Source organism: Phascolarctos cinereus, unplaced genomic scaffold (assembly GCF_003287225.1).
Source record: "Phascolarctos cinereus isolate Bilbo 61053 unplaced genomic scaffold, phaCin_HiC Scaffold_7;HRSCAF=346, whole genome shotgun sequence".
Taxonomy (NCBI): domain Eukaryota; kingdom Metazoa; phylum Chordata; class Mammalia; order Diprotodontia; family Phascolarctidae; genus Phascolarctos; species Phascolarctos cinereus.
This window is the reverse complement of record NW_027556180.1, coordinates 101,505,910-101,530,559: the sequence shown is the minus strand read 5'-3', so window position 1 is coordinate 101,530,559 and position 24,650 is coordinate 101,505,910. Positions and strand designations below refer to the sequence as shown.

The window sequence follows — 24,650 nt, the reverse complement described above, 5'->3', positions numbered from 1 at the left end:
TATTTTTATTTATATTGTTAACTTTTCTGTAAGATTTTAATCTAGTTTGGACCTCACTCAGGAGTGTCATGGACCACATGTGACCTACTTGCTGCATGCTTTGCCACCTCTGGTGTAGAGATGACAATGAGGAAAAAGAGCACATTTAGGAAGAGTACTGGCGTGGAAAAAGGGTAGATCATTGTTAGGAGAATTGTAATATTTGATAGCCCAAGAAAACACAGTAAGAAGAAATATAAAGAGAAATTCCATTCTGAATAACTACAGAATATATAAAATATTCAGGCATCTGCCTACTAGGACTCATGCAGAAATCATATAACTACAAAACATTCCTATAGAAATAAAAACAGAACTAAATAATTGGAGAAACATTAATTGCTTATTGGTAGACTAAGCTAATGTGATAAAAATGAAAATATTACCTAAATTAATTCAATGCCATACCAAACTACCGAAGGATTATTTTATAAAGCTAGAAAAAATTCATTTGGAGAGGAACAAAAAATGATCAAGAAGCTCAAAGGAAATAATTAATACAAGGGGCAGTTAAGGGGACCTCAAAGCAGTAATCAAGAAAATGACCCCAATAATTGTTGGGAAAACTCAGACAGCAGTTTTATATATATATAAATACATATAAATATATATATATATATGTATAATATAAAATTTAAAAGTCTTTGCACAAACAAAACAAATGCTGCTGAGAGTAGAAGGGAAACACCTGTCATCCTGTATCTCTCCTCCTTTTTGTGGCTATATGGCTTGTTTGCATATAGTTTTTATGTTGCCTCCCCTTTTTAATTGTGAATTACTTAAGCGAAGGGTTATTTTTTGCTTTCTTTGTATCCTCAGCAAAGCACCCTGCCTAGCACATAGTGTGTGCTTAATAAAAACTTGACGTGACTTAATTGAGAAAACCATTTTTTCCCATAAGTTTTTATGAAAAAATCTCATTTCCAGCTGATTCAAATTTGTAAGAATAAGAACCAAGGCACAACTGATAAATTGTTAAAGGATACAAATGGGAAGTTTTGAAAGGATGAAATCCAAGCTATCAATATGTGTATATCAATATGTGAATAGGCTCTAAATCACTACTAGTGAAATGCAATATAAAGTAACTCTGAAGTTCTGCTTCACACCCAACAAATTGGCAAAGATGACAAAAAAAGAAGAAATATTTGAAGAGTTGCTAGAAAACCGGCACATTAATGTGCTTTCTATCTGTGGTGTGAAGTGGTCCAGCTAGTCTGGAAAGCAATTTGGATTCCCCTAAAATCAGCAAACTCTATATACTCTTACCTACGATATCTTCCTAGACTTATATAGAAAAAGTAAAACGTCTTATATGTACAAAAATATTTGTAACAGTTCTTTTTGAAATGGAAAAGAACTTGAAACTAAAGGGGTGCCCATCAGTTGGAGAATGGCTGAAACTAAGTATACCATATTTTCACATGGTTTCTTTTTCTTTTTTCCTTTTCTAATTGGAGTGGTTGATGGGAAGACAAAATAAATGCTTAATAATTCAGAACGATTAAAAAAATCAAATAGGATAACTGTAAAAGAAGGTTAAGTATAGGATAACTGTAAAAGAAGGTTAAGTTCTGGACAGATGATGGAGGTTTAAACACCTAAGGAAATCAAAACAAATTTATGTGTTATAATCCATAATTAAAAATTACTTCTTAACCTCATAATTTCTTTAGACTGATACTATAAATTATATTTCTAAATTATCTTTCCTTTGTTGTTTCAGCCTAGATCTCCTTTTAACATTTTCTGGAACGATTTAGAGCAGGAAGGCCCCGTCTAACTTGTCAGGTTCTAGACTCTTATTTTGCCTAAGGTTCTATAGCCAGGATGTACCAGAATCTTGGAGTCACATTTAACCCACTTCTTGTCTCTACATCCATCATCTTATCAATTGCACTATGCTTTTATTTTTAAGTTGCAGCCGTCACACATATCTCTGTTAATTTCCCCCTAAAAGATTATGATCAGAGTATTTGCCAATAAGTCCTTTCTTATGTTCACAATTCTCTTAATGTATTTTGGCCAAAAGAATCTCTTTTTTATATCTAATAGAGATGCTTAATTTTCTATCAATATTATTATCTCCTTAAATTAAATTTTTATTTGGAAATAAGAACAATTTGTGTCAGAATATCAGAAGCAAGATCATGCATTTGGATTGTAGAAAATGAATACTAACTTATAGTGATACAAAGTCTAATATGTAGGAACATGAAATGAATTACAAGCTTGGGATATATTTTAAATGGAACCGTAAAAATGTAATTAAGATTGCTTTTGAAATTTATAACGGTAGTATAGATTTGTTACGTTTCTTAATCAGAATGTTGCTTAATCTCTCTTTTGAGGAGGATGTCATCAAATATGTTTTCATTCAATAGAGGGCTCAATTTTTTGGAATTGATTAGGGGTTTATATTCTTATTTCATATAGGGCATATTAAACACTTGAGTCCCAGAAGAACTCTTCTGTTTGAGTATTTAGTAACCTTGCTAAGAGTAGTGCAAATGAAAGTTTGAAATAAGCTATAATTATATTAAATGTTAGTGACAAGTGATTTTTACAGATTAGTAGAAATTTATTTTTGATATTATATGGTATTAAAGCTGACCTTTGAAGTTTAAGATATTGAATTTCTTACTTTGCTACAAGGATACAAGTGTACTTTTTTCTTCCCCTAGAAAGCTGTTATTTCTTTTGGCAAAACTATTAACTGTTTCATCAATATTTACACATAGAGCATACTGTCATGGAGTATATTAGAAATATATGGTCACTATATTTACTTTTATTTGCTAAATTTAAATATTCTGATGCCCTTGCTAATTCAGGACTATGTAAATTCTGGTCATCATTTCGCTTAGTGTTTTTAGCAAAACATTAAATGTATTGTAGAAGTAAAGTTACAGCATTTATTAAGCACGTACCATATGCCAGGCACCATTCTTTCACCTTCATGCATGTCCATGAGCTGAGTTTAAATTTGAACTCTGTATGACTTCAGGCAGGGCTCCAGGGCTCTTTGATCTCCTTGGTTTATTCCAGTATAAGATGGAGTTGACCACAGTGATGTAAAGGAAATTATTGAAATACTTCAAAACTTGATTCAATCCAATGACCAACCATGACTTAAGAGGATTCCCGTTGAAGCATGTTGGTAGAATATAAATTTGCCCTTGCAGACATGGCCATAATTTTTTTGCTTGACTGTCCTTTGTTAGAAGAAAAGATTCTACGTGGAGAATATGTCCTGACAATCATTGGGCAGTTACAGTGACACAGAAAAAAGCAGGAGCAATAAAACATTTTAAAAAAATATCAACAAAGCTCCTTACATATAGAGTAGCTAAGTCAAGCGCTTGATAAAATTCAAAGTGCTACATAATGTGAATTGTTATCCCCAGACAACAGGACTTAATGTTCTTTTCAATCACCGGTTCTTTTCTTTCAGTTCTTTGGATCATTTTTTTTTCTTGGTTGGTTTTCCTTGAATGATTTTCATAAAACAGGAGTCTAGCTTTGTAAGTCAATAAATTCTAGTGACTCTGTCTCAAGGATCAATTGAAAATGCTCATGTTTGGCATTTAAAGCTCATAATTTGGCCCCATTCCATCTTTCCAGTATTATTGAACATGACTGCCTTTCACTTCTACTACAGTCCAGTCAGCTAGGTATTCTTGCTGTTTCTTACACATGATGCTCCACTCCTACCCCTATGTTTTGGTGCCAGCTATCCATCACCTCTGGGATTCATGCCCTCTGCAACTTGGCATCTTTGCCTCTTAGGAGCTTGCAGGTTCTTCAAATCTGTGGTCAAATACCAATGTCTATTTTTATAAAGCCTGGTGTTTTCTTCCCCAAATTACCTTTATTTTGTGTGTCTACTCACATACCACACACCACACACACACACACACACACACACACACACACACACCCCTTCTTCCTATACTGTAAGTCCTTGAAGGACAAAGATCACTTCCTTTGTCTTTTTATCTCTATCTCTGAAACACAGTGCTTACCCTGTAGCAAGCTGATCCTTAGTGTTTAATGAGTACATGTATTGGCTGACTGCCGTGTATACTAATTGTGTTTTATCTAGTTCTTGCCTAGAGTCACACAGCTAGTACGTATCTGAGGCTGGATTTGAACTCAGGTCTTCTTGATTCCAGCCCAATCGCTGTGCCGTAAGCTGCCTTAAGAAGATGAGGTAAAGAAAAAGGACACTGAGAGTCAAGCAGGGGGACTCAAAACAGTGAGGGAATTGAAGACATAGAATAGAGGAGACAGACTGAATTAGATGTATGTAGAGAAAATATAGGAGACAGTATACTTAGGGAAGACAGGAGATGAATCTAGCCACACATGCAGGGTGAAAGAAATGCACACTAATGAAGGAGACACATAGACAGATATCATTGGGGTAATGGACAGAACCACGAGAGAGAGACAAATGACTAAACTGAAGAAGGGAAGAATAGGTTCTGGCCTAAATGTTAAAGTCACAGTTTTCAGTCAGGGCCATGGGTTTCAGTGCACCTGCCAATTTTCTGTTGCCTTTAGGAATCCATTTACTCAAACCATAACTAATTCTATAGTATTTGCTGTTTTTGGAGCACTGAGTATTAAATTTAGAAAAATAACACACAGCTTCTTATGGAATTTAGTATTTAATTATGGAGATGAGAGACCTACATAGCTGATATTATATTGTCTGTAAGGTTTGTAAAGCACTGCATATAAATTATGTTGTTTGAAAAATGAGTGAGGGTCTGAAGTGACCAAGAAAAGTTTTATGAGATAGATAAAAGATCGAGAGGTTCCATCTAGAATAGGGATATTCATGATAACCTACTAGGGGTAGGGGATTAGGCCAATAATACCATATACTAAAATAGCTATGATGTTCTGCGATAAATACTTAAAATAAGAGATCCTGTTGTGGAGAAAACATTTGCCTTGAAATCAGTTTCTCTTAATTCTATTGCCAGTTTTGTTGCTATGATTTTAAGTTGTGTATCTTTTTGTATGTTTCCTTATCTAAAAAATGTCAGTATTGGTCTGGAAGCCAGGGAACTTTTGTTCTAGAATTGGCAGTGCTTCCAAGCTGTGTAACATTTTGCAAGTTATTTAGCCTCTCTGGGCCGCTCCTGCTTTTTTCAATAAAAAGAATTGAATTTGTTGGCCTATAGGGTTTCTGCTAGGCCTAAATACCTCTTCTTAAAAGAGATGTGAGGGTGTATTGGGATAAATAGATAATATGTGAAAATGATTTTTTAAAGCAAGGAAGTATATTATAAATTTGAGATATTATTTCTATATAAGATGACTGTTTTTTCTTTCTGAAGCTAACAATACAGTGGAGACTAATTTGTATGCTTTTGATTTAATTCTCTGTCTCTAGAAGCAATAACTCAACCTTATAAAGTTAACTGGTTTCAACAGTTAATCTTGGAACTTCTGTCCGATTGTGTCATTTATTTATTTAATCCTTCTGCTTCCACCACTCCCTCCCTAACACAGTAGGCCTCCTTCTCCCCCCTCTCCACCTGCCTGCATTTCAGTGCAGAGACTGTTATTAGAAACTGGCAAATAATAATGTGTTCTGAACATTTTATTTCCACAATGAGAAGAATTGGATTTGCAATTAGGTGATTTAAAGAGGTGGTAGTTTGTATTCAGGTAGAATTTGGTCTCTATTTCATACCTTTTTTTTAAAAAGTAAATTTACTTATACAAATGTTAAGATGATTGTTATTTCATCAGTATTCCTGAAAAGGAAATACTTGCATATTTCTCGTTTATTCTTGAATTCAGTTTATAGTTAAACTGCTTAATGCTTTGTACTGGTACTGTGTGGACCAGGGCTAAACCAATAGATGTGATTTTGTTTCCTGAAGAATGACTATTTGTAGATGAGTTGATAATTTTCTGTTTACTCTTTGTTTCTTTCACTTATGATGAGAAACTTTGTATTTCAACAGTAAGCTGTGGTCAGAACCTTGTTCCTACCTACTCAATATCACTTTTTATCCTGGACTTATTTCCAAAATAGAAAGTGATATTTGCCCCTGTGCAATAAACAAAATTGCTAAAAATGGAAGGTGGGGGAAATGTAGGAGGAAGAAGAGAAATTTATTTTTGCATCTGTGTTACCAAGAATTTGATGGTAAGTGAATATTGATGGCATAGAAAATGTTTAAGGACAAAGGTTACAGGCATTTAATTTTCAGTGCTGATTGGTAAATAAACAATAATTTGGCCATTTTTGGTGTCCAGAAAATCTGCAGTTTTCTTCAATTTAGAAATTCCTTAGCTTGTGAGGAGGTGTCACCTTGAAATGCCTATTTATAAAAGTACAAAACATGGTGTAGCCTGTAGTACTAGTTCAGATTTAAGATTTCCTTGCTGCTGATGAGAAATTAATCACCTTTAAAAAAGTTAAAGGTTGTTACTTGAAGTAATTTGGTATAATGACTCTCAACATTTTAACTTTTGGAAGGCTCATTTTTTGAATAATTTAATCACTGAAAGGGGACCCGCTTGGAATCAATTTATATTCTTACAGCATTGTGACGTGGGTGGAAGATGGGCATGAGAGGTTAAATGACTTACCCAGGGGTCATGTGTTATCTTTTCTTCTAACATTCTCCTCCATAAGATTTTCCAACCAAGATTATATTCCAAACTGGCATGCTCTTGGCTGTGATGGCTTATTACTTGGGAAGGAGATAAAATGTTTGCTAGCCAGGGCAGTTTTTTTTTGAATGCTTATTTTAAAAAAAATTTTTCCATTGTCATTTTTTTTAATATTACAAGAAATATTTTATACATAGACATGCAATAATATCTAATACTATATATAGAAATAGAAAATTCTCTTGAAAAATTCACATACCTTAGAATAAGAATTGAAAACCTTAAAAATAGAAGCACGGTCATATAAAGCATATCTGAGTAAAGGATATCAAGGGCAGTTTTGAGATTCTTTTTTGATGTCTTGTGGCAACTAATTTACTTTGTTAAAGAAATGGTGGTAGTCTTTGGTTACAGTGTTTGTTCTCATCCATTTCCAATTTTTTGGCTTCAAAAGTTTGTAGCAAATAGGTCAGATTGGAGTTGTTGTGTGCCATTTCTTTCTTTTTTTTTTTTAATTCTCCTGGCTTGGTATTGATTTTAGTCTACTCTTATAAGTCGTTGTTCTGAATACAAAGCCAACTGATGTCTCCTGTGTATGTCAGTATTTAGTAATTGCCTGCCTTTCTATTCTAATAGAATGTATTTTTTGTGATATTATTTGGTATTCCCCATGTACAGAACCTCGAGGCTCTCTCCTTCCTTTAAATTTCATGATTAGTACACTTGAGGTTTCTGTGTAGTCTATGATACTTTGGCCACTCTTTTTTTTTTTCTGAATGTATTTTTCCCTGTCTTCCCCTATGTACCTCTGTACTAAAGTTATTGAGAATTAATGTATACATGAATTTAATTTGGATGATTTTATGGAATTAAATGTATTTCAGCAAGACTTTATTGAATTCCCATGCTGTGCCCAGAACTTTTGTAGTTGGGGTATTCAAAGATAAATGAAAAGACTCCTGTCCATAGGGAATGTAGATGCTCCCATGACTTGAAGGAGAGAGGGGAAGGTAGCACCTCCATGGATAAATCTGCACAACAATATTGAGAGGAAGTATAGAGTAATTTTAGGGTCTGGAGGAAGAGCACTTACCTGAGGGAAACCAGAATGGCATTCCTACATAAAGCAGAATTTGAAGGAAGATGAGATGAGGAGTAAGGGGGGAAATATGTGGTGATTTTGCGTATAGAGATTGGAGCCATGTAGAGGTTTTTTTTGTTTTCTCATTCCTCTCAATAGATTTTGGCACATAAGCTACAATTTTCTTCATGTTGGTGTTTTTGTGAATGCCTGTCATAAGCACTGCAATATAAGACCCAAAGTCCTGTGAAATGATATTTCCTATCAATTCTAGGTGGTGCTGTGGATAGAGCTCTGGACCTGGAATCAGGAAGACTCATCTTCCTGAGTTCAAATTTAGCCTCAGACACTAGTGACTCTGGGCAAGTCACATAACCCTGTTTGCCTCAGTTCCTTATCTGTAAAATGAACTGGAGAAGGAAATGGTAAACTGCTCCAGTATGTTTGCCAAGAAAACCCCCAATGGGGTCATGAAGAGTTGGACATGACTCAACAACAACAACAACAAAATTCTGGAAGTACAGTGAAACCACTTCCTTTCTTTGCCTCACCAAAGAGCTCTTCTGTCTCGTTTTTCTATTAAACTTTAACTTCTTTTCTTTTGGTTTCATTTATATTGAGACTAGCAGGGGAAAGGGGAAGGTAATAAGTATTTATATACCTCTTGCTATGTGCTATGCACTGTAGTGTTTTACAAATATTATCTCATTTGATTCTCACAACAACCCTGTGAGGGAGATGCTGTAATTGTCCCCATTTTGCAATTGAGAAAACTGAGACAAATAGAGGGAACATTTAATGTGAGTTGCCCAAAGTCACACAGCTAGTAATGGTCTAAGGCCAGTTTTGAACTTGTCTTCCTGGCTTCAGAGCCAGTGCTCTAGTCATTGTGTCACCAACTTCCTCTGCACAGAGTGGATATGATTTGGTTGCCCTTGTATTTTGTCCCTTTGTTGGTTATTGGACAAATACTAATATTTAGGGTCACATTAACTTAATAGATAAGTTCATATTTAAAAATAATTCCAAACTATGTGATTCTTAGCACTCTCTCCTCCTTTCTCTCCTTCATCTCCTTTCTTTCCTTCTTTTTCACCTCTTCCTCCTTTTTTTTTCCTACTTTATCCTTTATGACCACAGTCAAGTAGGACTGAATTCTGTTTTGTATTTTTCTTTGTTTTATGGGTTGTCATGGCTGAAGAATTCATTACCAAGTAGCTGCTAAGCTAGCTAGATCCTTGTAATATGTTTATGTATGTATGTATGTATGTATGTATGTATGTATGTATGTATGTTATGTATTGTATTGCAGGACCATAGTTGAATATTTTCCCTAATGGTAGAAGCTGCTGGATCTTGTTCTAACGCCATTTTAAAAAGAAACTAAGCTTATCATCACTTTGTGATAGAAGGGATTGCATAGGATTTCTTGAAAATCATGGAATGATTATAATAAAAATAAGTCACATAAGTTCTTTAAAACTTAAAAAATGATTTTTCTGCGTCAAACTTGTGGTATAGGTAATATAGGTATTATTGTTTCCATTTATATAGATGAAGTTAAAGCTCATTGGTGAAATGACTTGCCCAAGATCACATAGCTAGTAGATGTCAGAGCTGGGATTTGAAGGCAGGTTCCTTGAGTCCGAGTCTAATGTTTATTCCTCTCCACTGTAAGTAGGTTACATTTTGTCTTAGGCTTACCTGAAATATTTGTAATTAATTTTTATCATATTATGTTTTTCAGCTGGGTGGAAAACTTTGGACATGAAGGTCTTGGGTTATTGCTGGATATTTTGGAAAAACTGATTAATAACAAAAAGTAAGTATTGTTTACATTATTTTATCTGTATTTGTAAATCCAGTTGTTATTATAATATTTCTCATGTCATTCCAGCCAGGCAAAAATTGTGAAGAGGAGTCAGCACAAAGTCATACAGTGTTTGAAGGCTTTGATGAACACAAAGGTAGGAGCGTCTCAGAAAGTGAATGTAGAAATGTGAATAATAGTTAACTTAGGTTTTGTTATCCACAGATCATTTGTCCATTATCTATATGATTTAATAATTCGTCTCTAAATTTTCACTTAAATTTACCTACGTTCACTTAAATTTTACTTAAATATATACTTTATTATTATTATTATTATTATTATTATTATTATTATTATTATTATTATTATTATTATTATTGTTTTGAGCCAGTTGGGATTAAGTGACTTGCCCAGGGCCACCCAGCTAGTGGTCTGAGACCACATTTGAACTCAGGTCCTCCTGACTCCAGGGTCAGTGCGCCACCTAGCTGCCCCTACTGTATTTATTATTTACGTTATTATTTATATTATTAAATTATTAACATGTTTATTTTACAAATGACAAGTATCTGGGAATAAATTGATTCACTATTGCCTTTCCAATGTTTTAATTTTGGAAGTTAATGCAAATCTGTTTTTTAAATGTAACACTTTGAGTAAAATCAACTAAATCACATTTCTTCAGTTCCCACTGGTGATGTTGTATATAGTATTATTTAAAAAACCCTAAGTAGACTATCAGGCTGACTTTTTTTTTTAAGACGTTGTTCTGGATGTTGAATGAACACTGCAGTGTGGGTGCTGATTGCTCTACTCAGTGTTCGGTCAGCCATCTTCAGAAATTCTAATTCCTGTTAAAGGACACCAGTTAACTCTTTTGCTGACCCAGAAGCTCCGTTGGGATGAAGCTTTTAATATTTTTAGGTCCAACCTCTTGATCTGCTAGGCTATGTTTCATAATTTGAGGGAAAATGCTATTATTGGGTCTTTATAAGTTTCTTCGCAGACTGTTATTCTTTTCTATAAAAAAAGGTTCCTCTCTGATGCATAGTATGCGCATCTACTTTTCTGCTTAGTGCCTTGTACATAGGCCTTTAATAATTGCTTGTTGAATTGAATTTATTGCTTTAGTTCATTCTCACTGGTGCTTCTTTCCCACAATGTAGACATGAGCATGAAAAGAGATGGTTCCTTTCCTTTTAAATCCTTTAATCACATCATTATCTTAATCTCTGATTTTTCTGATTGACTATAATATCACAATAACAGTCACATTTCATTCTTATCTCAAATCATTCCAGTTCAGTAATAAATGCTTACAATGCATATTCTTTATGATTATAATAAGCCATTCTGATTAGATAACATATGCTTACAAGGAGAGACTCTGCTCAAATTGTCTGTTACCTTTTGCTCCATTAATTTGTGAGGCTTTCCTAGCTTAACAGGTATTGAAAATCAGCATGGCCTTAGTAGCTGTTCCTTATTGCTCATATCTAATAAGTTATCAGACAAGTCCTGCGGTACCAGTAACTCTGCCCTCTATGTCCCCATTTTCATGTTCCATTCCACTGCCCTAGTAGAGGTCTTTGGTACTTCTATTGCTGTAGTGATGTCATAAGTCTTCCAGTGTCGGCTTTTCTTTATATCAACCCATCTTTCGTACCATTGTAGATGCAGTAAAGTACTGTCTGCAGAATAGGTGCTGAATTTATTATCATTGATTTCATAAAATCCAGATAGTCTCATTCTTCTGATTAGGTGAATTCTACCACTTGGATATACCCTACTCTCTCTGTTGTCTGATAAACTCTTAGAGGGTAGGTCTTTTTTTTTTTTTGGTCTTTGTGGTTCTAGTGCCTATCCTGTAGTGGGTGCTTTATAAATGTTTATTGATTTTCGGTCACAGTGCAGAAGACAGCATGGTACAGTGAAAAGGTCCCTGGGTATTTGGTCTCAAGACATTAGTTTGAGCCTGGGCTCTTTAATTTACTATCTTAGGCACCATGGGCAGGAAAGTCATGACCTCTTTGACTTTTAATTTCTGTATATATGAAATGGGGAAAAGAGGATGGTTGTTGTAAGAATCAAATCACACAAGGTAAGCTGAAGATTTGGTAACTGAAACATATAATGTTAGTGTAAATTTTAAAAAATAATTATTATTGTTCTTAAAGTAGGATTTTCATCTTTAGCCAATATATATGGTTCTTGCTCAAAAGATAGTACTTTTTTTGCTTATTTTTCCCTCTTGGATTTTGTGGTAGAACAAGAGCAAAATGAAATATTAGCCTATATGTTATTTAATCACATCTAAATCTACTTTGGATGACTTTTTAAAAATGAGAATTTTAACATTTTTATTTTCAAAATATTTTAGTATGGTTTGGAAAGAATTATGGGAGAAGAAAAGTGTCTATCATTATTGGCCAAGGCCATGGACCCCCAGCAAGCCAACATGATGGTGGATGTTGTTAAACTTCTTTCTGCAATATGTATTGTTGGAGAGGAAAATGTGTAAGTGTCCCATTTAATTTTTTATAACACTTTACAGCAATATAATTCTTTTATTTTATTAAAATATTCATTAGAATAGCAATTTAAATTTTATTTTAATTGATTCAATAATTTAAAAATGTATTAATAATTATTAAATCTATCATTTTAATTATTGTATTATGAATTTAAATGAGTGATTAAATTGATTTTGTTCATTATAAAATTGATAATTTTTACACCTACTTTTCTCTTTTAGTTTTATGTAAAGTAATTTATCCTTGAATATATTTCTGTAACTTTTTTAGATTGTTTGGTGTCATACAACTAAAATTTTTTGTATAGTTATGATATGCTTTAAATAAAGTTTTACATTATTCTTGTGACATTATCTAAATGCTTTATTTTTTATCTTAGAATTTTTTTTTCTGCTAGGTATTGCCTGCTTTAGTATCTTGAAATGGAAATACTTTTGTCATTGGTTTAATGTAATATATATTTTGAGAGATGTACGTATAAGTTGGTATACTTAACTTTAAGGATAATATATTTAGAAACATGAATTCTAAGAATATTATTCAAATATTAAATTTAAATTAGCCTGTGGTATAGAATGAAGTGCCCCTATTCATCACTAAGAACTTATAAAGAATTAGTACATACACTGATTGAAGAATAATTCTAACCGTGATCTTTGAATATGTTAGCTACCACACTAGATAAATTTCACTTCAGAAGGAACAACTGAATGGTTTCGTTTTTATAAGAGGATATTAACGTTGGCATAGAGAGAGATATAGACTGAATTTTAAGATCCAAGATGACTATGGCACTCTCATTGATTCTCCAGAGGAATAATATAGTTTCCATTGTGGCAAATGCTTCTTGGAATAGAATCGTATTTTTTTGACTTGTTTTGATGATTTCAAAAGAAAAATTGCAAATAAGTGATTTAGAGTTTTGTTGCCTTTTTGGTTGGATTTGTGTCTTGGACTCAGGATATTATAGCTGAAAAAATTGTAGCCAGCAATGTAACAGTGAAAACAAATGTTAAAATCTGTATTATAAATTTTAAAATAGAAACTCATCAGAACAAAAGAACAAATTGACATGGCATATTGAATGATTTCAACATGGATTGTTAGCAAGACTGAAATTTGAACTAGAGTCTTCTGATTAAAAATCCAGTATTCTTTTACAGCAGACTCTGCTGCCTCATCTGTGCCATGAAATGTAGAACATCTGAGTCTAGAAAAAAAATGCAAACTATTGTTATATGAGTTTTTCTATTTTGTATATATTTAACAGTTTATGTTACTATAATAAGCTATTAGCACATTAAGTTCTAAAAGGTTAATCATTTGCTTTCTATGTAGAGTATTAAATTTAGTTAGATCAGGTCATTTTTTTTTTGCCATAGTATTTATTCTGTAAGTGCGCAATCAATTTAATGATGTAAATTTTAATTGACTTAATTTTAGTTTAATAATGCAAATAATTGATTTGTAATTTTTAATAGCCTTGAAGAAGTTTTAGAAGCCTTAACAACAGCTGGAGAAGAAAAAAAAATTGATAGGTTTTCTTCCATTGTAGAAGGTCTTCAGGAAAATTCTGTTCAATTGCAAGTATGTGTTTTATTTCTATTTTAAAGGGTAAATATTTCTGTTTTTGCTTCTACAAAATTTTAAAGTTTTCTTTTCCTAGTAAGTTTCTATTTGAAATGGGAGATAAGTTTAATGTAGTAAATTTTTATTTGAACATTTTGCCTTGCCGTACAAAGTAATTTTTTGACGTGTGTCTGGCTTATAGACGTATCCCACTTTTTAACAGTAGTCTTGAGCCCTAAAAGAAGAATCATTCAGAGCAATGATGCATGAAGCATTAGGCTTTTAATTATCGTCTTTTATCTCGTGTCAAAGAACATGGAGGCAGCAGGTACAAGGGAGAAATGTTTAGGGTATATGACTCTTATGCCCTTAGACAGAGGGGAAGGAGCAGAGATACAATTAAGCTGAAATCACTGGGGGGAGGTTGCTAGTTCCTAGGAGCAGGAAGAATAAGGTTCATTGGTGGTGCTACAAGAAGCTCCTCTTGGACTTGGTACATCCAGATTATAATAAAGTCTTCTCAGGATTTTATCACTTCCAGATCATGGCAACTGATTTGTTCCATAGTTTTTGTAGATTTTATAGAAATAGGAAATCTCCTCACTTAAGGCTTCATAAGTAGTTTAAGAGTATGTAATAAACTCACATTTAGTGCTTCAGAGTTTGCAGAGTATCTTGCTTAAAATAACCCTGTGATATAGATAGTACAAATGTAATACCTATTTTACAGATAAGGGATATGAAGTTTTGAGAGGTGAATTGAATTGTCCATCGTCACACTGCTAACAAATGTCACAAATTAGATTTGAACTCAGGTCTTTTGATTAATTCAAATCTTCTATCCACTGTGCACGTGTGATAGAATTTCAGTAGATAAAGGGACCAGAGAGTTGTTAGGGAGAGGATGGTCTAGACATGGGAAATAATGTAAACTAATGCTGGGAGGCAGAAAATGTGGGCCTTGGGGGAGGGGGTTAGGAAAGGAGGAGATAGACACATGCAGTCCATTTTGGCTGGAGCTTAGATTATGTGGACTGGTTTTTGAGACAGGGTTTTTTCAAGTCTGAAAAAACAGAGTGGTACCAGATTGTAGAGGGCACTGAATGCCAGGATAAGACATCAGAGTCCTTTTCAGATTTCTAGGGAGCCGCTGAAGGATTTTGAATAAAGTGAAATGACCAAATCTGTGAATAAAGATTAAGCTGGCGTGGATATGATTGTTAGAGTAGAGGAGAAAATAAAGGTAGGAGGAAGATTTAGTGTGTTATATTGTAGTAGCCCAGGAGGATTTGATGGGAGGGATTCAAGAAGTGTCAGGGAAAAGGAGGTGACAGGTTTCCAGGATAGGATTTGGCAGGTGAAGGAGAAGGAAGTCAAAGATAACACCATAAATGATTAATATGGAAATATTTTGCATGACTGTATATGTATAACCTATACCTGATTTTGCTTACTGTCTTGGAGGGGGGAGGGTAGGGAGGAAGGGAAGGATAGAATTTGGAACTCCAAACTTTAAGAAGCCCACACAAATGTCAAAAAATTGCATTAACATGTGTTTGGGAAAAATAAAATATATTAAATTAGAAAAAAATTTAAAAAAATTATCAGCCATTAAAAAAAGGAATGGCAAAATATGTTGCATTATTTTGATAATTAAAAAAAGTGTTTCAATGAACTTCCTTAATGAGGTAAGACTACTATTGATATTACTGTTATTGGGAATGGAGATTTAAAGGGGACACTTTGTATTTTTAAGTCATTGCAATGCTAAGATAAGTAATAAAATTTAAAAAAAAAGATAACACCAAGGTTTGGAACATAGGAGACACCATAAGTGGTATATAAGTGGCTGACGGAACATAGGAGACACTATAAGTGGTATATAAGTGGCTGACGGAAATTCGAAAGGAAGAATATGTTTTAGGGAAATAATATGATTAGTTTTGGACCCATGGAGTTTGAGGTACCAATGCAACATCCAGGTAGAGATACTTAAAGCTATTTGAAGATACGAATATAGAGCTTCTGAGAAAACACTAGTGTTAGAAAAGATTGGTTGGGAGGCCACTCAATGGAACAGATATTTATTAAGCCAGAGGACACACCAGTTTAGTGAAAACACAATTCCTACCTTGTTAACCTTATAGTGTAATAAGAGAATTTGACATAATCACTAGTTTGTCTAATGCAAAATAGCATATAAGTACATTAGAAAGTTAAAATGCATTTTTTACTGTAGTGTAAGGTTAAATGATGTTTAGGTAATCAGGTTAGCTTACAAAAGCATGCTAATCCAAGTAATCCATGTTGTAGCTATAATGCAATACGAGAAAACAGTTGAAAACCACCGCTTATAATATGATCGTAAAAATGATAGTATTGAGCAGTATCTGGTGAGAAGTCAGGTACTAGGAATCTCCCAATACCCTTCCTGCCATCCTCCTCAAATAAAAAAACCAAACAAACCAAAAACATCCATACTCATACAACACAATGCTTGCCCCCCTCCTGCCCTGCCCCAAAGTCAGTTGATGGTTGACATACCTCTTGCTTCTAGTGTTAACTAGTCAGTAACCAATAAATATCCATTCCCCAATTGAGAAACTATTTCCATTAACTCTGTACAAAGAGCTGATAAGCACACTTTCATGACAATGTAAGAAACCCCGTCTCATTCCCTGGCTTAAGTGTCAGTGCGTCCTTATTGCCTCTAGGATAACATACAACCCTCTCTGTTTGTCATTTGAAGCCTTTCACAATCTGACCCAGCCTATCTTTTCAGGCTGCTCATGCAGTGTTCTCTCTTGGGCACTCTTTGCTTCAGGAAAACTGGTCCACTTACTGTTCCTGAACATGACATTCTATTTATTGCCTCTGTTCTAGCTGTTAGACATGCCTTCTCCCTCCTTTTTTCCCTCACCCCCTTGAGGACTTGGCACAAATATTATCTTCAAAGACTGCTTATTTTCCATTCCTACTGAGAGTGTGAATGTATATGTTGAGAGAAAAGTCCAATGATAGAGCTTTTAGGAGCACCCTAGATTAGCGTAAGAGATAATAACAATGCTAATGACATCTGATATTTAGGTAGCGTTTTTAAGATTTGCCAGACAGCTTACATATATTTCCTTAATTATTTCTCGTGGCTGTGTGAGATAAATACTATAGTTTTTATACATATTTTACTTATGGAAAACCTGAGGCTTAGAGAATTTAAGTCAGTGTATTTGTGATCACACAGCTGTAAGTGTGAGAAGTAGGACCTGAACTCCAGTGTCTATTCTTTACTCTCTAGTGAAACAGAGTGAGCTAAATCTTTGGTATAGTTAAGATCTTGTTGGCAAGCTTAGATAAAGTGCAAGTGGTTCATAGATAAGTGGGAGGGGAGGGATTGGAAGCAAGAAAGGTATACAGCCCTTTTGTAAAACAGAAATGTGACTGTGAAGTAAGAAATATTACACTGATTTGAGGGTAGAGCAATGAAATGATTTAGGTTTTTTTTTTCTTCCAGAAGAATATTTGTGCATATTTGTGGCAACAGGGAGAGAGGAAGTAGGTAAGGAGAAATTGAAGGATGAAGTAGAAGGATTGGCCTAGGCAAGGAGAAAGGCCATATTTCCTCAAATAGCATAAAGGAGGAGAGAATTCAGAATGATACAGAGTTTTTGAGAGGTAGAGTTGTGAAGAAGGAGCTCATTGCATATGAGTGATGTGATAGGAGCTGTGCTTTGGTGAAAGTCAGGAGATAGTTTCAGGGGCTTGATGGAGGTTAGAGGGCAAAGTCAGTCCCTGTTGATTGGTGACTGGTTAAACAAAGTGTTGTACATTAATGTAATGGGATATTATTTCGCTATCAGAAATGATGCATGTGAAAAATTCAGAGGACCATTTCCAGATGAAATGATACAGAGTGATGTAAACAGACTCAGGAAAACAGTGCACTATGACAACAACAATAATCACTACCATTTATTATAGTGATCTTAAGGTTTGCAAAGCCCTTTACAGATGTTATCTCATTGATGTACTTAGCATAGTGCTTAGCAAATAGTAGGCACTTTATAAATGCTAGTTATATGACTGAAAAATGTAAATAGAACAAGAAATTGAAAACTCCACTGTTCTTATTGTTCTTTGACTATAAAAACATTTTATTAGGGAGAATAAACTGCAGCCTTAAAAATTCTCCTCCAAAAAGTTGTCTCCATTGCATGTCAAAATTTATGAGATTTCTTGAAAGATATAACAACAGAGGTAACCTTGTTTTACAAGCCTTTGATCATTAATATCACACAATGCACAAAACAAAGTTACATATCCTTGCCAAAGAAAATAATATACTATCATAGAGGAAACCTAGTGCTGAATACAAAACAGAGAGGGTGGTGAGGGGTTCCATGGGCTATTTGCAGAAGAAATAGTGATGGTAATATCAAGCTCTGGAAACTTGGAAAGCCTCCTAAATGAGATATGTCCTTATTTAAGTGATTTTATTATCCACACAGGAAAAAACACATGTATGAATAATGATTACTTCTCAGAATATTTGGATAGAAACACTATTTTGTCCATCAGTACATACGTCTTAGACAGCCAGTGATTTGGACCTTCTTTTTGGAAAGGAGGAAAACATTAGGCTAGATTACCTTGGAAAATGTCAAAGATCTTTGAGTAGCCCCAGGCTTCTTTCAAAAACAAAAGGTTCTGTCTTTCAGTGTGCCAATGGTTTCCAAATGATGATGTATATATATGATAGTGGATCATGGAACTCAATAATCTCTAAATTGAAATTGAGGTTAATTCAAAGGATGGTAGGCACTTAATAAATGCTTGTTAGTGGGCATATCCTTTTGATCACTGTTCAGAGCTCCAGATTTGTTTATGCATCTGCCCATAAGACATTTCCATGTGTATATGATTCTATTATCTTAAATTCAAGATGTCCCAATCCAAGCTAATTGTATTTCCCCCTACACCTCTTCTTTTAAAACAGTTTCATTATTTCTGTTTTGTTGTTCTGCATATCCTGCTTTTTATATTCATAGCATTGCCTTCCATCTTTGACCCTGTCATAGCTATTCAGTTACCATATCATGGCTATTACACTTCTGCATCCTCTTTTCCTTTCAGTTATTGTATTTCCATTATAATTTCCTCGTATAGGCTCTTGTTACCCTTTACTTGAACTATTACAATAGAGTTCTAATAATCCTTCCCCTCCTCTATTCTTGCTTCTTAAATTAAAAAAAAAACATTTTTATTTATATCCTTTTGGTTTTTTATCACCTATATTTCTCAATATATGTCCCATCTCCTTCCCAACTACCTGTCCCTTATAACAAAAAATAAGAAAAAATATTTTAATTTAAGTTAACCAACACATTGAAAGTTTAACATGATGTACTTATGCTATACCTTTAATTCCTTAGCTTTGTGAATTAAGTGAGGGAAAAGATACCTTTGGGGCCAAGCTTGGTTTTAATTTCTCAGCATTCAGTTTTGATTACTTTATTTTTGTTGTTATTTTTATTTAAACTATTGAAGTCTTTATATGTGTGTGTGTGTGTGTGTGTGTGTGTGTCTGTGTATATATCTATATCTATCTATCTATCTGTCTATCTATCTATCTATCTATCTATCTATCTATCTATCTATCTATATGTTTTCCTCATTCTGCTTGTTTTGCTTTGTATTGGTTCATTTAAGTTTTCCCATGCTTGTAGATGTACATTATATGTGTGTGTATGTATGTGTATTAGCCATCATTTCTTACCACACAGTAATATTCTTTTACGTTCATGTGCCACAGCTTCTCTAATCACTTTCTAGTCAATGTCATCTACTTTATTTCCTTTTCTTTGGTACTGTAACAAAAGATTGTTACAAATATTTTAGGGGTGTATTGGGCCTTTTTGTCATTGACTTCCTTAAGATTTATGTCTTGCAATGGAGTCTGTAAGTCAAAGTGTATAGATACATTTTTTTCTTTAAAAAAAAAGTTTAATTTCCCATTACTCCTTTCTCCTAATCACCAAGCCATACTTATAACAAATATACACAGTTAAGCAAAATAAATTATAACTTAGGACATATTTGACAATAGTCTAGGCTCTCTATACCAAGAGATAGTAATCATGCTTCAGCTTTAGCTCTCCGAAGTTGTGATCTCTACTATTATGCCTCAGCTTTGACTCCTTCCAATCTACCCTTCATGTTCCTACAAGAATAATTTTCTTTATGAGTAGATCTTATATTATTACTTCTCTGCTCATTGATATTCAGTGTCTTTCAATTGCTTCTTTAGTAAAATTCGCTTTCCTCTCCTCATTTTATCCTTTACTTATGCTCATCCCTCTCTTCTGGAATTCCTCTGAACGTAGAGACTTTGTCTTTTCTAAACATTTCTGTTTTCCCAACTAGTAATGTGCATATAGTAAGTATGGAATAAATGATTTTTAATGCTTGATCCTTTTCTGGATTGTTTTAAATCTTTTGCTAGAAGTTGTTATTTAAGCAAGGTTGTGAAAAATGTTTTTTAAAATATAAAGTCATCATATGCCCTAATTTTATTAATTGGCTTTAAAATTATTAATTATTAAATTTATTTATAAATCCATAAATTATTTAATTATTAAAGATTAATTATTAGAAAACTAATTTTGTCTATCATTTTTAAACTAAAACTTTTAGTTATATGAATAACAGAGGTAAATCTCTACATGCCCTCAGTGCATCCTATGTGTCCCCTTCTGTATTGCTTTTTTCTCTTTAGCACATTAAATAGTGTTTTATTGATTCTCTTTTATCTATATCAATCTGTATCCATTTTCTATCCTTCCTTCGGTAAAATTGTCCCATACAACAAACATGTATAGGCAAACAAAAAAAAATCAATGAACTGACCATGTCAGAAAATGCATGTCTAATTCTGTATTTGTAGTCTATCCCCTCTGTTAAGGGAATGGAAGGTTTGGCCGCAGGGAAGGGAGGGGGGAGGCCCTCTATCTTCTGTCTTTTGAAGTTGTGATGTAGGTCACTGTTATAATTAGACTTCTAAAGTCTTTCAGAATTTTTTTTCCTTCACATTGTTATCACATAAATTGTTCTTTTGGTTGTTCTCACTTCATTTTATATCAGGTCATACAAACTTTTCTAGATTTTTCAGAATCTGTCATACTGCCTAAAGCACAAACATATAAAAATTGAGATAGTGTGTCCATATAGAAAACAAATAATATAAAAGGTTCATCTAGGCAAAATTATTATCTAATTGAGTAAAATGGCTAGTTGTGCACAAAGTATAGATTGTATTAGTTAGTCTAACTCACCTTACTGTTCAAAACAACCATTTTATGTGAGCAAAAGATATCAAATTACAGAATTGCATTAATCATTTCTTAAGGCACAGAATTTTATTTCATTTGTATAAAACAATTTGTTTAGCCAGTCCCCACATGATAGGCATCTATTTTGTTTCCACTTCTGCAATCTTATGACTACAAACATCCTTGTACATGTAGGTCTTTTCTCTCTGTCCTTGACTTCCTTGAGGATATATGCTTAATAGCAGAATGATTGGCTCAAAGGTTATATACAACTTAGTGACTTTTTGGTTATAGTTTCAAATTCTTTTTCAGAATGATTGCATGAATTCAGAGCTGTGTTTGCTTTATACCAGTGTTCCCATTTTTTCACAGTCTCTCTAAAGCTGTCTTTGTCTTTTGTCATCTTAATCAGTCAACTAACAAGCTATTAATACATGTCAGATTCTATAATAAATGCTAGGGATGTGAAACAGAACCGAAGAGTTGCTTTAATTTGCATTTCTCTTATTTTTTAACGACTTGTGGTATTTTTTATATGGTTGTTCATAGTTTTACTTTCTTCATTTGAGAAGATCCTTTCTACTCTGTTGGCACTGAAAATATTCTCAGCTATAGAGATCCGACCCATTGTGTTTGCCTATATTTAGTGGAATTTAACGTTTGAGTAAGAGATTTCCAGAATGAATTTTTTAATAGAGTAGAAATCTCTGATAGTCATGTAAATGAAAAAACTTAAATAACTTTAAAGTTATGTTTAGATTTTGTTGTTCATCGTTTCAGTCATGTCCAACTCTTAATTCCATTTGGGGTTTTCTTGACAAAGTTGCTGGAGTAGTTTGCCATTTGCTTTTCCAGCTCATTTTACAGACCAGGAAGCTGAGGCAAGCAGGATTAAATGACTTGCCCAGAGTCACACAGCTAGCATGTGTGTGTGGTTGAATTTGAATTCACATCTTCCTGACTCCAGACCTGATATTTCATCTGCTGTGCCATCAAGCAGCCCCCCATGTTTAGATTTAGTTTTCTCCACAATATTTTACTTAAAATAAGGGTTCTTTAAATCCTTGGTCCTATAATAACAGTGGCAATTCTGCAGCTTTTGAAAAAAATAGATATTTTAATTTTGTCCTGTTAAGAGTAATTCTCTTGATATTTTCTGTTGTAGGTAGCTTGTATGCAACTTATCAATGCCCTTGTAACATCTCCTGATGACTTAGACTTCAGACTTCACATCAGAAATGAGTTTATGCGTTGTGGATTGAAACAAATACTGCCTGTAAGTGCAGCTTCTCTGTATTACCAGTCTTTGAGTTTTTTAGTCTTAGGACCTGTTCATATTCTTAAAAATTATTGAGTTTTCATTAAAATATTTGTATTTCTTAATGAAAAAAGATTATTAAGGACTTTCCAAAGAATTTTTATTTATGTCAATTATGTCTGTTGATATTTAGCTTTATTAGAAATTAAAATGTCTTAATATTATTTTGAACATACTTTTGAATTTTTAATCTAGTAAATAGGGGATTTTGGGGACACACGAGTCCTCAGACTACACTAAGAGAAACATTCTTTATATATAAATTAGAAGACTACTTGATTGGAAAAAGAATTAGATAAAAAGCTTCTCTGAAAAACTGATTTTTGTTCTTTGATCTTTGTTCTTTAAAATTTAACAATTTTTTGTAGTATGTGCTGGAAATAGACAGTTTAGGCCAGCTCAGTTATAATCACTCCAAAATGATTTTTAAAATAGCATTATTTTTATAGTTTTTTAATACTATGTTTGGAAAGGAATGCTGTGTCCAGAATTACTTACCAATGATTTCTACTTAATTTTATTACAGAATTTGAAACATATCAAAAGTGATAGTCTAGATATCCAACTTAAAGTATTTGATGAACATAAGGAGGAAGATTTTGTTGAGTTCTCTCATCGTTTAGAAGATATCAGAGCTGAACTAGAATATCCTTTTTTGCTGAAATGAATTTTTTTGAACATGAAAAATTGGAATTTTTAAAGACTCACTGTGAGAAATGAAGTTTAAATCTAAACAAATGTAATAGAATCTTTATAAAATAGCTGTTGTGTAAGAACTCAGAGGATGATACTTTTAATCTATTGGTTATTGTATTTGTGGAATGTGGTGTGACTGACTGTATATTTGGTCCCTCAAGGGAAAGATCATTAAGTGTAAAATGTCAAAATATTTAAATGCATACAATAATGAGCTGATCTATAACCAAATTTTAATGTTCATTTTTTAAAAAGAAATAATTAAATTTTGTTTAAATAATACAGTACTTTTATTGAGTATTAGTATACTCAATAATTACTTCATCCATCTATTTGTTCTGTTCCTTAACTGATTTACTGAAGTGAATGATGTTTACAATATGTTATGGAATACAGTGAAGGAAACCAGAGCAGAAGGATATTTTCTTTCTATACTTCAGCATCTTTTGCTCATCAGAAATGATTATTTCATACGGTAAGCTGAGTCTGACTAACATAATCCTTACCTTTATTTGTATAACTTATTATTTTCTAAAATTAGGTGATAACTTTAGCTAGGTGAACCTTTCTATTATCTGCTTATATGTATAAGTGCTATATCAGTTTTTTAGTTCTCATGTGCTTTATGTAATGTGTTTAAAAGCTAAGATGTTGAATGCCAGATTATTATATTATTGTCATTCAGAGCAGGCTTAAGTTCGCTCAGGCTACTTTCATTTGAGAAGCCATGGAAATAAAATACATGAATTAATAATTACTAATGGAGCATGTGTTTGTCAGTAAGAGCAGGTATTTTTTTAGCTCTGCCATCATGTGCAAATATCATATATGCCTACTCTAAAGTGTGTTGGCAATATTTTCCAGGTAGTTTTCAAGACTGTATATTAGTATAGTGGCCAAAAATTTTTTTTGTTCAACCCATATAAAAAATACAAATTTTTGTGTTTTCTACAGTAGTATAAAGTTTTTTTAAAAGCTATTTTCTTATGTTATTGTCTGTGTCCATTCAAAATTACATCACAGAAAGGGTGTAGTTTGTAGTTCTTTATGTTTTTCACAGGTAAATTTAGTTTTAGAAATGTACATCCTTACATTTCTTGACCCTTGGAGCAGCTAGGTGGCGCAGTAGATAGAGCACCCGCCCTGAAGTCAGGAGGATCTGAGTTCAAATCCGACCTCAGACCACATATTTGATGCTTACTAGTTGTGTGACCCTGGGCAAGTCACTTAACGTTAACCCAATTGCCTAAAAAAAAGAAAGAAATTAAAAAGAATTCTACTGCCATTGGGGCAGCTAGATGGCGCAGTGGATAGAGAACTGGCCCTGGTGTCAGGAGGACCTGAGTTCAAATTCGGTCTCAGACCATATACTTGACACTTACTAGCTATGTGACCCTGGGCAAGTCACTTAACCTCAACTGCCTTGTTAAAAAAAAAATTCTTGACCCTGAAGGTGCTGGCAACTATAAATATAACAGGATTCAATATGTTGTAATTTCATTTGCATATCTTTTGGCCAGTGCTGTTTGCTGCACTGAACTGGGTAGAATCTGATACTTATTCTCCCTAAGCTCTTGTTTTCAGGGCTCTTGTGACCCAGTTTGTGTTAACTACCACCAGATTAGATTCGTTT

The 24,650-nt window shown here is 33.5% G+C and overlaps 1 protein-coding gene across 1 annotated transcript in view; it reads left to right on the top strand.

Annotated features, from left to right (window-relative positions):
- Positions 1-24,650, top strand: part of DIAPH3 (diaphanous related formin 3) — a 447,621-nt gene that overhangs the window by 109,562 nt on the left and 313,409 nt on the right. The window contains exons 6-12 of the mRNA XM_021006402.2: positions 9,510-9,584; positions 9,660-9,729; positions 11,956-12,092; positions 13,591-13,696; positions 22,169-22,279; positions 22,848-22,966; positions 23,376-23,492. Of these exons, the coding sequence (XP_020862061.1) occupies positions 9,510-9,584; positions 9,660-9,729; positions 11,956-12,092; positions 13,591-13,696; positions 22,169-22,279; positions 22,848-22,966; positions 23,376-23,492 (735 nt within the window). The remainder of the gene's footprint in view (positions 1-9,509; positions 9,585-9,659; positions 9,730-11,955; positions 12,093-13,590; positions 13,697-22,168; positions 22,280-22,847; positions 22,967-23,375; positions 23,493-24,650) is intronic.